General features: G+C 48.4%; 1 protein-coding gene across 1 annotated transcript in view; it reads left to right on the forward strand.

The window, feature by feature from the left end:
• The window catches only part of IPO7 (importin 7), a 275,583-nt gene that overhangs the window by 40,402 nt on the left and 221,673 nt on the right, over positions 1-13,508 (forward strand). The window contains exons 7-12 of the mRNA XM_085648158.1: positions 6,391-6,485; positions 6,587-6,671; positions 11,801-11,935; positions 12,202-12,301; positions 12,446-12,522; positions 13,319-13,435. Of these exons, the coding sequence (XP_085504284.1) occupies positions 6,391-6,485; positions 6,587-6,671; positions 11,801-11,935; positions 12,202-12,301; positions 12,446-12,522; positions 13,319-13,435 (609 nt within the window). The remainder of the gene's footprint in view (positions 1-6,390; positions 6,486-6,586; positions 6,672-11,800; positions 11,936-12,201; positions 12,302-12,445; positions 12,523-13,318; positions 13,436-13,508) is intronic.

Genomic DNA, 13,508 nt, shown 5'->3' on the forward strand with positions numbered 1-13,508 from the left:
GGCAGACATATATCCCCCCTATACTGGTTCCATCGCCCCCATATCTTATGCCATTTCTTAGGCCGCCCCCGGGCACAGTACGCCGTCTTCTCCCTAAACATGCTCCAGTCCATATTTTCCATCCATGCTTCCACAGCGGGAGGTCTCGGAGAGCCCCACAGTCGCGCAATATCACGCGTCGCCACCATATTTCCCAGGGTCACCCATTGAGTCTGCGCAGCATCATAGTCAGTAGGACCCCAGACATTCAAAAGACAGCGCCGTGCCTCTGGCAACAGTGCAAAGCCCGTGACCTCCTGCATCACTACATGAATTTGCTTCCAGAACTCCGCAATCACACCACATTCCCATATGATATGTAAGAAGGTGCCCACCATCCCGCAGCCCCTCTTACACAAACCATCCTCGGAGAAACCCATATGAATCAGTCGGGGGCCCGTGACATAGACTCTATGAAGTATCTTGAGCTGCACTAGCCTTAGCCGTGCCGGGATCGCGACCTCCTTAGGAGAGGAAATGGCATACTGCCAGTCCTCCTCATCCAGTTCAAGACCGTCCCTAGTCCACTGATCACGCACCCCGATGAGGAGGTCGGTCCGGACGTTAACGAGCTTCTTATAGATTAAGGAGATTGTACTCTCCGGCATATGGCCATCCAGAATCCGATCCTCCAAAGGAGAGGACTCTGGCACAGCCTCCCCCTCGACGAGGACGGACCGCAGAGCGTGGCGCACCTGTGCGTACCGGAAATATTCCGTAGCCTCCTGATCGTACTCCGTCCGTAGCTCATCAAACAATTTCACTCGTCCCTTAACAAGAAGATCCCCCACTCTGGAAATCTCAATCAGGTCCCATTTCTCAAACCCCTTCGTGTGCCAAAGTTTCCCCAACACATCGGAATCAAACAGCGGAGTGGCGCGGGTAAGCCTATCCTTCCAACCCAACGAGTTCGTAACAGCCTTCCACATGTGTACCGCTGTATTGTTAGGTCCCGTGAGGGACCCATCCATCGACCTGGAGTAGAGTGCTCTAAAGTAATTACCCCCGCGCAGCAACCATCGGTCCATAGCAAAGCCGGGGCTCAGCGCCGGTCCGTAGACGCCGTGGTTGATAGCACTTAACTGGGTGGCCCAGTAGTATCGCCTGATGTCAGGAAGCGCGATACCCCCATCGTACCACGGAAGGGTCAGTTTTGCGATAGCTATACGCGGTCGGCCCTCCCACAGCAGCGAGCGCTGGAGGCTCTCAACCTCCCGAAAATAGCTGGCCGGGACCAGCTCCAGAGTATTCTGCAAGGCATAAAGAAAGCGGGGAAGAGACATCATTTTGAACAGCGCGGCCCGGCCCAGGAGGGAAAGCGGCAGCCGCTGCCAACCCGCCACATCCCGCCGCAAGCGCGTCAATGGAGGGAGCAGGTTTCTCTCATACCGAACAATTGGATCGGCGGAGATATAGATCCCTAGATACAAAAAGCCATCCCGGGCGATCTGGATCGAACAATTCCTCGGGAGAACAGGGACTTCTCCACACAGGGCATACAGGTACGACTTACCCCAGTTAATGGTGAGACCCGAGTTCCTACCAAAAGAGGCCAAAACGTCACGGACTACTATGAGAGACTTCCTAGGGGAGGTGAGGTATAGCAAAATGTCGTCGGCATAAAGAGATGCGGTCCTCATGATCTGGTGACCCTCGGATCCCCCTTATGTCCGGGTGCCATCTTATCCATGCCGCCAGCGGTTCAAGGGCAAGAGCAAACAACGGCGACAGGGGACAACCCTGCCTGGTGCCCCTCCCCAGTTCGAACGGACAGGACGCCCTACCATTGACCGCGACTTTGGCCAAGGGTCCTTCATATAGTAATCTCACCCAGCCAACAAAGCCAGGCCCAAAGCCGAATTTTGCAAGTGCCGCCCACAGATATGCCCACTCTACCGTGTCAAAGGCCATCGTGGAGTCGAGTGCAGCCACAAGGGTAAACTCCTGCAGCGTCCCCGCGAGCACGCTGTGGATGCGCCTAAGGTTCAACGCAGTGTTACGATGCGGGATGAAACCGGATTGGTCCGGGTGAATCACCCTAATCAAGCGGTTGGCCAGTATTTTAGCAAGGATTTTCGGCTCGGCATTAAGTAGCGAAATCGGCCTATAGGAACTGCATTTATTTCTGGGCTTGCCGTCTTTGTGTATGACCACAATTGTCGCCAGACGTTGGTCAAAGGGAAGACATCCCATTTCCCGCGCCTCCACAAACATAGCTCGCAGATGCGGAGCAATCTTGTCCGGACGGAGTTTATAGAACTCAATTGGCAGACCGTTCGGGCCCGAGGCCTTGCCCGGGCGCAGTGAACGGATAGCACCCGCGACTTCGTCAGCTGTGATGTCACCATCCAAATCGTCCCTGTCTATATCAGAGAGGCAAGGCAGAGCCAGATCGCGCAGAAGCTCACACGAGTCCTCAACCGGCCTGTCCGATACCGAGGTGTAGACCGTACGGAAATAATCCGCGAAGCACTGAACTATGCCATCCGGCTCAGTAACACTAACGCCACCCTCAGTAACAAGTTCTGGCACAACACGATTAACCCGCTCTTTTTTTATCCAGCCACGCTATTAATTTCCCGGCCTTGTCCCCAACATCGTAAAGTCGCCCCTGCTGCTCCCTACTCAGGGCTTTGGCCGCGTCCGTCACCAGGGCCTTATACTCCGACTGCTTAAGGCTCAATTTGTGCTGCGTTTTTGCCAGAACTTCCCCCTCCAAGGCCAACTCTAGAGCCGCTATCTCCGTCTCGAGCTGTACGACCTCCGCATCCCTCCGACGCTTGGCCGCCGTTATCAAGGAAAGGGCCTCTCCCCCTCAGCACAGTTTTGAACGCTTCCCACAAGGACACCGCAGACGCGACCGAGCCTAGGTTTTCCTGGAAGTAGCGATCGACCGCCTTCAGCACAGCGCTACGAGTCCTAGGGTCACGGAGATACCAGGGGTTAATCGGGGCCACCCTACCCCCCATCTCTCGACCAACATCCATACAGATCCACACTGGCGAAATACCCCATGCCATGTGCCTAGCCTCGGACACAAAGGAGGCGTGTGCAGCCAAAGTAAGTACATAATCAATTCTGGAGAGACTGCCGTGCGCCCCTGAGTGAAAGGTGTATTGTCGCTGAGTGGGATGCAGCAGTCTCCAACAGTCAACCAGACCAAGGGTATCCACGAAATCCGTAAGCCATTTCTGCGCCCCCCCGGTGCTCCTAGGTGGGTGTCTATCAAGCAATCCGGAGCCAACCGCATTAAAATCTCCACCCACCACCAACATCCCTTCTGGAAGATCCAGCAGAGTCCTCCCCAGGTCCTCAAACGTGGAGGGCTGCAGCCCAGGAGGGACATGCACCGAGACCAGGACCAGCGTCCTGCCCGCCACAGCCGCAAATCGCCCCCTTTCATCAACAGTGGTGGAATCAACCTCAAACGGCAGTGAGGCCCTGACAAGTATTCCAGCCCCTCTGGAGCCCGAGGAGAACCCCGAGTGCGCGACAAATTTATAGCCCTTCCTGTTGAGCGCGTAGCACATGTTGCCTATCAAGTGCGTCTCTTGCAGTAGAACTATATCAGGGGAACATCGCTTCAAGAATTGCAGAACGATCCCTCGCTTAATGCGATCCCCTAAGCCATTAACATTCCAACTGAGCACCTTTAAGCCCCTACCCCCCATCCCGAAATGTAAGGAGACCACCACCCCCCCCGAAGAACCGCACTTGAGCTACAGAAGCTTGCATCACTACGCCTTGCAAAACAAAAACCAACAACAACCATCCCAACAATCCCAGTCCACCCCCCACCCTGCACCCCTGCGTAAGCTTGAAAAGCCCCCCCAACTTGCAGTGTGCCTGTCGCCCTATTCTAAGACTAATCTACAAAAAGAAACCCAGAGGAGAAAGCAGCTCCCTTCATACCCCCGCCACCCCCGGGTTACTACACTCCCGGGTTACTACACTCCCGGAGAAACCAAAAACTGCGAGTCACTGTCCTTGGCAAAGTCAAAATAATCTTGCACCAGAGTCCTCATTCCTGATCCACACCACCACCTTCTGCTCCACCAGCATGCTCCCCGCCGGCCCGTCGCTGGGGCAATGTGTCCAGCCATTCTCCAGCCATGTCCGGTGAATCAAAAAAAAGTCCGCTCTTCATACACCACGCGCAGTCTGGCTGGGAAGAGCATGGCGTACTTCAATTCCATCCCTCTAAGCCTTCTCTTAACCGCCAGGAAGCTCTGCCTCTGCTTCTGCACCGCCTGAGTAAAGTCGGGGTAAAAGTTCAGTGGTGCTCTGGAAGGCCGTCGGGCCGGACACTCTTGATGCTTGTAGAATGGCGTCCCGGTCCCTGAAATTAAAGATCCTTGTGACAATCGGTCTCGGAGGGGCCCCCGCCTTGGGCCTCCCACCAGGGACTCTGTGGGCCCGTTCAACAGTAAAGAACTTACTGAGGCCTTTGGGCGCCATTGGTTAACCACCAAGTCCTCCACGAACAGGTCCACAGACTGTTCCTCCGAGTTTTCCGGGACCCCAATAATGCGCACGTTATTGCGCCGTGCCCGGCCTTCAAAGTCCTCCAACCGTCGGGCAAAGAGGTCGTTTGCGGACCTCAAATTGCGGACTTCCAGCTGCAGGTCGGAGACATCACCCAGGAGGCCAGAAGTTTTAAGGTCCAGGGATTGTACCCGTTCATTAGTTTTCCCCAGGTCTGCCCGAATCAAGTTAACGTCGATCGAGATGGTGTCCACTTTGTGTGCCAAGGTCTCGAATTGCCGCCCGATAGAGGCCTGCATTCCCTCGATGGCACCCATAACGTCCTGGAGGGTTGGTTCCGTAGCGGGGGGTAGACCGTCCTTCAGGGCTTCCAGTGGCCGACCCGAGCCGCCCGGCGACTCCTTCTGATGGGCATAACGGTCCATGTTGTTGGTTTGGGTGTACCCTCCCCGCCTGGTGCTCTTGGGCTTCTGTTTTTCGGCTTCCGATTTGGTTGACATCGTGATCTGCAGCCGAGAGCAGTACCCTTGCCCATCCAGAGAAGACAGTGCGACAAATGGCCGGCGCGGCGCACTCCCAAGCCAGGGCGCGATGAAATCAGGAAAGTGAAAGTGATGACACCGTCCGTCCGATGGCTCTCCCCACACTCAGCCGCTGTTGTTCAATTAGTGTTCGGGCACCGTGCCAGCGCAAGCCCCGGGCATCCTCCGGGGAGCAGGCCGCAACCTTCCGTGTGGCTAACTTCGGCGTCCGGTGGGCGATTTCAGTCCGGACAGCGACAATCATCTCAGCAACGGTTCGCCTTCGATATTCCGGGTGTGAAAGACAGGATTCGTCACAGGATATTTGCCGGAGGGAGCGCGGGTCTCAGGAGCTCCGGGCTCACGCGGCCATCTTGGTCACGCGCTAGGCTCCTCCCCCTTTTTTGGATTTTTTTTTTGTTTTTTTTGTTTCACCCTTTGTTACTCCTGCATGTCCTTTATTTCTTATGTGATTTCCTTGCTAGTCCGATGTTTACAGCAATCGGATTTTCATTCACCTTTGAAGGCCAACTGTCATATGAATAAATTACCTTAAGGTTTGTTCAACACAGGTTCTTCATATTGAGTGGATACATTTTAAACTGTTGTCTAAAACATTGTTTTTTTTTTAACAAATTTAATCCAAAGTTGGTTTTAAAGGTCAATGTTTATTTGGCACATAATGTGCAATATAAACTGCTTTAAAGTTCCTCCAATTCAGAATTCACCGAACATTGCTATGTAAATTGGTCCTCAAATGTTAATTCTGGCTGATGTAACAGAAGCTTTCTTGCAGGGAAAGATAGCTTCAAAAGCAGATATTGCCAAGTGACTGGTCTTCTGCATCTCTTTGCTGCAAAGTTTAAGGCTGCTTATTTCTGGTAGGCTTCACACATTTCACTAGAGAATGGTGGCATGGGTATGTGCCCAACACTGGTATTTAGTGAAGACACTATTGCAATTACCTGATGTCTGTTTAGACGGGTGATGTGTATTGAGGAGTCCAACATGTAGGCTTGATTAATTCTTATTTTAATCTTTGTGAAATGCTACCAGTAATTTCAGATGGTGCCATAACAAACAGTAGTACAAATTATCCCCACACACTCGCCACTAGCAAATGATGTGCGACGTGAGGTGGGTGTATAGGAGATTCACGTGGTGAACATGTATGTGTGGGATAAAGTGGGAGCTGAATTTGTAACAGTTTCTATCCCGAGTATCAGAATTCACAACAAAGTTGTGAGTGCAAAAACAGTACCTGGCTGGCAATACACTTTTTTTTTTTTTAAGTCAAGTGATACCCAAGTCTTTACACTACTTTTTAAATTTGTATTTCTTCTAGGAAACCCTTCAAGTTGATGAAGAGGAAAGACCAGAGCTGCCATGGTGGAAATGTAAAAAGTGGGCATTGCACATCTTGGCACGACTTTTTGAGCGGTAACTAAATATCCGTTTTCTCTGTGCAGTTCAAAGCCAGAAAAGTTCAGATTCTGTGCTTAGCAAATGGGTCACACTGAATTTTGGTATTTCTGTCACAGTTATGGAAGCCCAGGCAACGTCTCCAAGGAGTACAATGATTTTGCAGAGGTGTTCCTTAAAGTGTTTGCTGTTGGTGTTCAGCAGGTAAGGAATACACCCAATTTTAGAAGCCTCCTCTCACCCCCCCCCCCCCCCACCCCACCTTATCTTGCATTGTAATTTCCAAAGCTATTTAATTGGGAATGTCCTTTCTACCATACCAGTTAAATTGCGAAAGTCATTCTAGAACGTTTAGCTTATATTTTGTTTCAATATTTTAGGAGTTTAGACTTGAGTGACTGACCAGATCTCTCCTTCATCGGTTTGTGCAACTCATGTTGCAAGTTACACTCCTTGTGTGCTTGTATACGTACCCCCATCACGCTCTCCTCCCTAGAGTCCTGCTTTTTCTAATCCCTTACTGGCCATTTTCAAGCAATCTCGTAAAGAAACCCATAAAATCAGTCAACAATGTGCAGACGGTAGTTGTGCTTCATTGAAAAATGACGTTTTGTTGCATTGCATCAAAACCGCATGTAGTTTAATTTTCTGGGAAAGGCCTATTCCTACACTATAGTGTAGATAATTTGTCGTGGAACAGAGTATTGTGAGCTGATTTTGATAGTTATTTTGGATCCAAGGGGGATGATCTCCTTGTTTGAGCCATCTATGTGTTTAGTCCATTGCAGCATTTTCTTGTCTTTAACAAGTTGGCAGTTGGCACATATTGCTGCTGTGCCTTGTGCTCAATGTCGAGGAGATCCACTGCACTGTACATAAAGTGTATCCTTTCTGTAAAGGTTTTTTAAATATGGGTATTCTGCTCCCATGCTTGTCAAGGCATTTCCAGTCAAAGGCTGGGAAAAGGCTAATCTTGAGGCTACCAGATAATTAGAAATACTAATATTGAGGGTGCCTCTTTTGCATGGTTAGCCTCTCACTTTTTTCATGGTTTTGATGTAGTTTCAGTTGTGGAGCACAAGGTCCCTGCCAACCTGGTCCCCTGTGTTTCTTTTCTAAAAAATCCCCCCAGTTGGTACCCCCGTAAGTCCCTAGTATGGTACCTAGGGCATGGGAGCTGAAGAGGGTCCTTTGTGCACCCTCCCCCTCCCCCCCCCCCCCCCCCCCCCCCCCCCACACCACTGGGACTATGCCAATGCCCCTGCAGTTGGCATACCCTGGGGAGGGAGAAAACAAAGTTGACATGGCACCCTACCTGGGTGCCATGCCAGCTAACACTACCTGAAGGCATAGGAAGTCATCCCTCTAGTAGGCCTCCCAGCCCTAAGGCAGGGTACAATATACCACAGGCGAGGGCATATCTGCATGGGGAAATATGCCAGTAATACTGTGGTCCATTTCCTAATATTGTAAGTGCCATTGCAGCCATAGAGAGTACATGGGCTGGAAACTCGACAACTCTAGTTCCACAGCTCCATGATTGCTTCACTGAACACAGGAGTGTTTGGTACCAAACTACTCCTTTTAGTAAATCCACACTGATGCCAGTGTGGGATTTATTTATTGTACCATGTACTCGGAGGGCACCTCCGAGATGCTCCCTGGAATCTTTCCAACCCTGTGTGGTCTCTGACCTGCTGTAGTCTGCCACAACCTGGCTTGTTTCTGGACCCCTGGGTAGATAGTCTTTGCTCTCTGGGACCAGAAACCATGCACAACCTGGGTAGAGGTGTCATACCTACACTCCCAGGATGGGCCAGTGCTTGAGGTGGGAAGCTTTAAAGGCCTGCCGTCTTAGTAATGCGAACCCTAGCCTCTGCTGCTAGCAGCAGATGGCAGCCCCCAGTTTTCACCCCCACTTTGGGCAGGAAAATCTGCAGGAAAGCTTAAGAATAGGTGTGCTTATCTCTGTCCACTCCACCCCTAAGGTGGGGAGAGGCGAAGCACCGCTTTCAGTCCTCGCCAAAGGGGGGGGGGGGGGGGGCTGCTCCAGTCAGGTCTAGGTCTATGCCCCTTCCCACTGGAGGGTGGCATAATGGAGGGTATAGTCACCTCAGGTAAGTCGCCCTACCTTCTACTTGCCTAAAATGCCTCCTAAATGTAGTATTTAGGTGGCTCCTCCTGACCTAGACCTGCACCCGACGCCCACGCCAGAGTCTGAGTGGCAAATCTGTGCAGTGAAGTCTTCCCCAGCGATCCTGACCTTGCGTCCAATGTTGGCTGACTGCTCCTGACCTCCACAACGACGCCTGCAGTGTGAATCCAGAGGCTCCCCCATGACCGCGACTGGCTCCGGTAAGAAGACCGTCGAAAGGCACCCCTGCACCCGAAGCCCCTGGGCCTTGGCGCCCCCAAGTCCCCCTAAATCCTAACTTACCTCAGCTGTCCGTCTTCCTCCAATCTTCGGTGTCATGCCAGCCCCCTCTTTGCTCAAAGAATCCCCATTGCCTGTGTCAAAAAATGCTTAGCACTACCATCTGATACACCTAACTGTTCGCCCACACTACCACAAAAGAGTATTTGGGATATTTGTGTCCCTGTAAACCAATTCTGGCTTGCCTGGACTCTTTATACAGTTAACCTTGTTTTGGTCCACTATATAAAGAGCTAGTTTCCTACATCCACCTTTTCCCATACCCAAATTTGGAGGAGCTCCACATAATGAAGCAAACCTTCCTCAAGACCTGGTCACATCTCTGCTTGACTGAAGTCAAAGGCCCCCACCAGTGCAAAGGGTCAATTAGTAGTGTTTCATGCAAGTCGCTTTACTTCAGTAGAGGCCCAGCTGTGTGAATGTTTTAATAGTGCCTTCGAGACACTGAATTTCAGGCAGCTAAAACATTTCACACTTGCTTGCTGAGACTTTTTGAGCGTAAAATCCCACAAGTAAAGGCAGCTCACTAAAATCCCCGCACGCCTCCCTCAATATCTTACATGGGAATCGTGATAGAGGAAATTCAGGAAACTACTGGAACATCTGTTTTATAGTCCCATACCACTTTTGGCACTTCATACAGTTTCTTCAAGCTCTTAAAAACCTACTCTGCTGAGTTTTATATGTAGACCTTTAAAGTGAAATGAAATTAAACCCTGTCCTAGGCCAATACATAGTTTGCATCGTGAACAGTTCTAGATTCACATAGTATGCATTCTGCCATCTAGTGGTTGGGTCTGGATATTTATTGGGGGAGGGGTTGTATTAAGCATTGAGTGCCAGAGCCTTTTTGTGTAGAAAATTCGAAGCACTAAAGGAAACTGAAGAAAATAATTGGACACAGACTGCAAAAAAAAAATCAACCAAAAGAAAATCACCAGTTTATGATAACCCAGAGGTCTTCTCTGTAATCGACTGTAGCTTGGAGAATGCACTTGACGTACGACATACAGGCATTCAGATTATACCCTAAATGCCACCAAACATTTGTGCAGAATGATAGTCCTCAAGTCTGCAACTTGTCTCCCCAAAACCCACATACTAGGGGCTGGCTCTGTTACAGCCAGAAGATCCTCAAGGGCAGAGAAAACACTAGGTCATGACCCAGGCACTTAAACACACCTTTAGCAACACCTAAGACCATATCTGTGGTGGGGAAACACAAGCCCAGAGTACCTAGGATGTAAACCCCAAAGATTCTTCAGGAACTGGCCTTTATGCCGAAAGGCGATGTGGCCCATGATGGGGAGACTTCATTGCTGAAAAAGAATTCTTTGACAGTCTACATTAAACCAAATGCACGATGTTGAAAGAGATGTCTCTGGCTGAGATGGAGGCCTAAAAGAAAGTTTGACTCAAAAGGTGTATAAGGCCCCATTTCACTTCTCGAAGGGAGGGGCGAGGTGAGGTGGGGAGGTAAGCGGTCTATATCGAAGAACCCGAGCTGAACCTACTGCTGACACCTGAGCTAGTGTAGGAGGAAACCTACAACAAGGATTTCAAAGAAAGCTTCTTCCTGCAGGGGTTGTTCAAGGTCAATACCATGGAAGACTGGCTGTAAAACTATGCTGATAAATCAGAGGAAGTTCTAGACTCCTCAAGGAGTAAAGTTGGAAGAGGGGTAAGGGGAATCTTATTCCTGATAAACACTGCTGCTTTTTCAACAGAAGAACTAGGTCTTATCTAATGCTCCCCGAGTGTGCTGGACTAGGCAAGGGGCGCCTTCAGAGATCTGGCAAAAGCAGTCATCCACATGTGGAGAAATGCAACACCCTGCTTACATCAGGGGTTCAGCTGCTGCCCACTATCATTGTGTCCACCTCTTAAACTATTACATTCCCCAGCATAAGTGGCCCACCATCTGATGGAGTGTGTGCGCAGGTGGATATGGTGGGCAGGTAAATGGGAACTGTTTGCTGCTGTTTAATGGACGTCCTCCTAAATCTGTATGCCTACCAGCAGAAGGAGAAGATGGAGCCTCCTGCTACACCTCGCCGAATAGTATTGGAAGAGATATACAGCAGTCATCCAGTAGGGTAAGACATTTCTAGAAGTCTGCTTAAAATCCATGCTGGACTGTCAGCCGACTACTCTGCACCCGAACCGTTCAAATGAGTTATGCCTGGCTTAGTTTATCCAGAGGTGAAGCAGACTGTGCAAACAGCAGTGATCATTCCTTTCATGGGAGAGATCCTCTTTGGAATGGCAGTGCACAAGTCACTTCAAAGGATGATGGATAATTATACAACAAAGTCCATGGGTGCACTATAGTTTGGAGGCAAATTCAGAAAATGACGTCTAGAGGTGGTTTGCAACCACCAGCCCCTGCATCCTCTACTGTATTGCCACTGTTGCGCTGTGGGCAAGCTGTTGCACACTAGAAGACAAAGCATGCCTTTTCGAGGGTGGGCATGTGGAAAATGTACAGCGCCAAAAACCATTTGCTTAACAAAATAAAAGCTTTGGTTTTCCTGCAGTCTGAATTCAGAATTAAAGTTTATTTCACGTTTTTGGTATGTCACCCCAATTAGGGAGTGGGCGATTTGCCAGCAATAATTTGGAACCGGGGTTTGTTAAGTTCTTTGCGGAGTGCTGATGGTCTGCATGGAAGTTGGTCATGAATCAAATGGGTTTGTAGCTGGTAGTATTTAGCAGGATGATCTTTTTCTTTACTGTCAATTCCTGCTATTAGTGCATTCTTTTTTGGGAATTTTGTCTGTTCACAATTTATTATATTCTTCGTTAAATCATTTCTGGCCATACAAGGGTTAATTGTTTTCACTAATACAAACTACCTTCACATGCCTTTTTTTTTTTTTTTTTTTTTTTTTATTCACAGGTGTTATTGAAGATCCTGTACCAGTACAAGGAGAAACAGTACCTGGCTCCTAGAGTCTTGCAACAAACCCTTAACTATCTCAATCAAGGAGTGTCCCACGCCCTCTCTTGGAAGAACCTGAAACCGCATATTCAAGTAAATGCAAACCTATAAATGACAGCCCTCGTGTGTTCAGGAGTAGAACTGTTATTTTCATGTTATGGCTCTTATGCTTCAGTTGATCATAGCCAGGCGTTTAACTTCTGTCTTGGCAATATAAATGATTCGCTTAATTTTCCTTAATTCTATACTGATGTCTGTTTTCTAGCATTGATTTGTGTGTGTGTATATATATTTTTTTTAACTGCATGGATTTGAAAAACCATTGGGTAACTTTTGTAGGTGGTTTGTTTTAATTACAGGGGATTATCCAGGATGTTATTTTCCCTCTAATGTGCTATACAGATTCTGATGAGGAACTCTGGCAGGAAGACCCATACGAATATATTCGAATGAAATTTGGTGAGTAGGTTTAATAAACCAGTACAGTCTAGGAACAACTAGATTTCTGTCTGATATTTAAACGAGTAACTGGATTCTTCTGATTGGTTCATGTGAATGAAACTAATTTTTAACCCTTAACCTCTGAATTATATTTTGTAATAGATGTGTTTGAAGACTTTATTTCTCCTACAACTGCTGCCCAGACTTTGTTGTTCACAGCTTGTAGTAAAAGGAAAGAGGTAAGAGTGCTACCTCAATGAGAAGCAATTACTCAGTCTTTATATTTTAAAGATTGTTGTTTTCCATTTTGCAACCACACCATCTAAATCTGTAAATGCAGCTTAACCTTTGCTACTCCTGTAGTGTGTAAGGCGTCTGAAAGTGCTTGCAGTTGTTAATGGACTATTCTGCATACTTACATCCAAGACACTTGGTCTTGAGGGACTCCATGGTCGTTCTTGTCCGATTTTTAATGTAATCATTTAAAGTGCTGATCTTCATCAAACCTTCCAGTTTTATGCCAGTCTCTTCCATTCCACATGCTCAGATGTTTCATTCTGCCCTAGAAATGTTGTATGCTTTGTATCTGTTTTTTAAAATTTAAACAGACAGGGGTCTGTTACCCACCAGCGAGGTTAAAGTCAGTTGCTGGTAAAGGCTGCAGTTTGACAAGTCTCTTCTCAGTAGGCCAGTGTTCCACATAATGCTGATAAGTCGATCACAGGCAACAGGAGCTAACCTATCTGTGCATGTAATGGAGAGTTTGGTCGACTGTTTAGTGGCTGGTATTGCAGATTGTCATGGTGAACTGACTTTATTATAAGTTGGTATGTTTATTTGGGGGTTGAGTGCAGAGATCCTGTGGATTAGAACAGTTAAGTTAATAATCCTACTGGACCCTTGCAGTTAACAGTAAATTGTGTGATTGTTGTAATGCATCAAATGTTGAGTCTCTCTAAACAATTTTCATCTGCTTGTAGACTTGTAGAAATGTGTGGATTTAATATGTAATAATGTTAAATAATTTGAATATAGGTACTTCAGAAGACCATGGGCTTCTGCTATCAAATTCTCACCGAGCCAGGGTCAGATCCACGCAAAAAGGACGGGGCCCTGCACATGATTGGTTCCTTGGCTGAAATACTCCTGAAGGTAAGAATGTTACAACAGTAGCTATGAATGCACTGCAAGTCGGGCATCATTTGGTTTTAAAAAGTGAAAGTAT

The sequence above is a fragment of the Triturus cristatus genome, chromosome 3_2, assembly GCF_964204655.1.
Source record: "Triturus cristatus chromosome 3_2, aTriCri1.1, whole genome shotgun sequence".
In the NCBI taxonomy this organism is placed as follows: domain Eukaryota; kingdom Metazoa; phylum Chordata; class Amphibia; order Caudata; family Salamandridae; genus Triturus; species Triturus cristatus.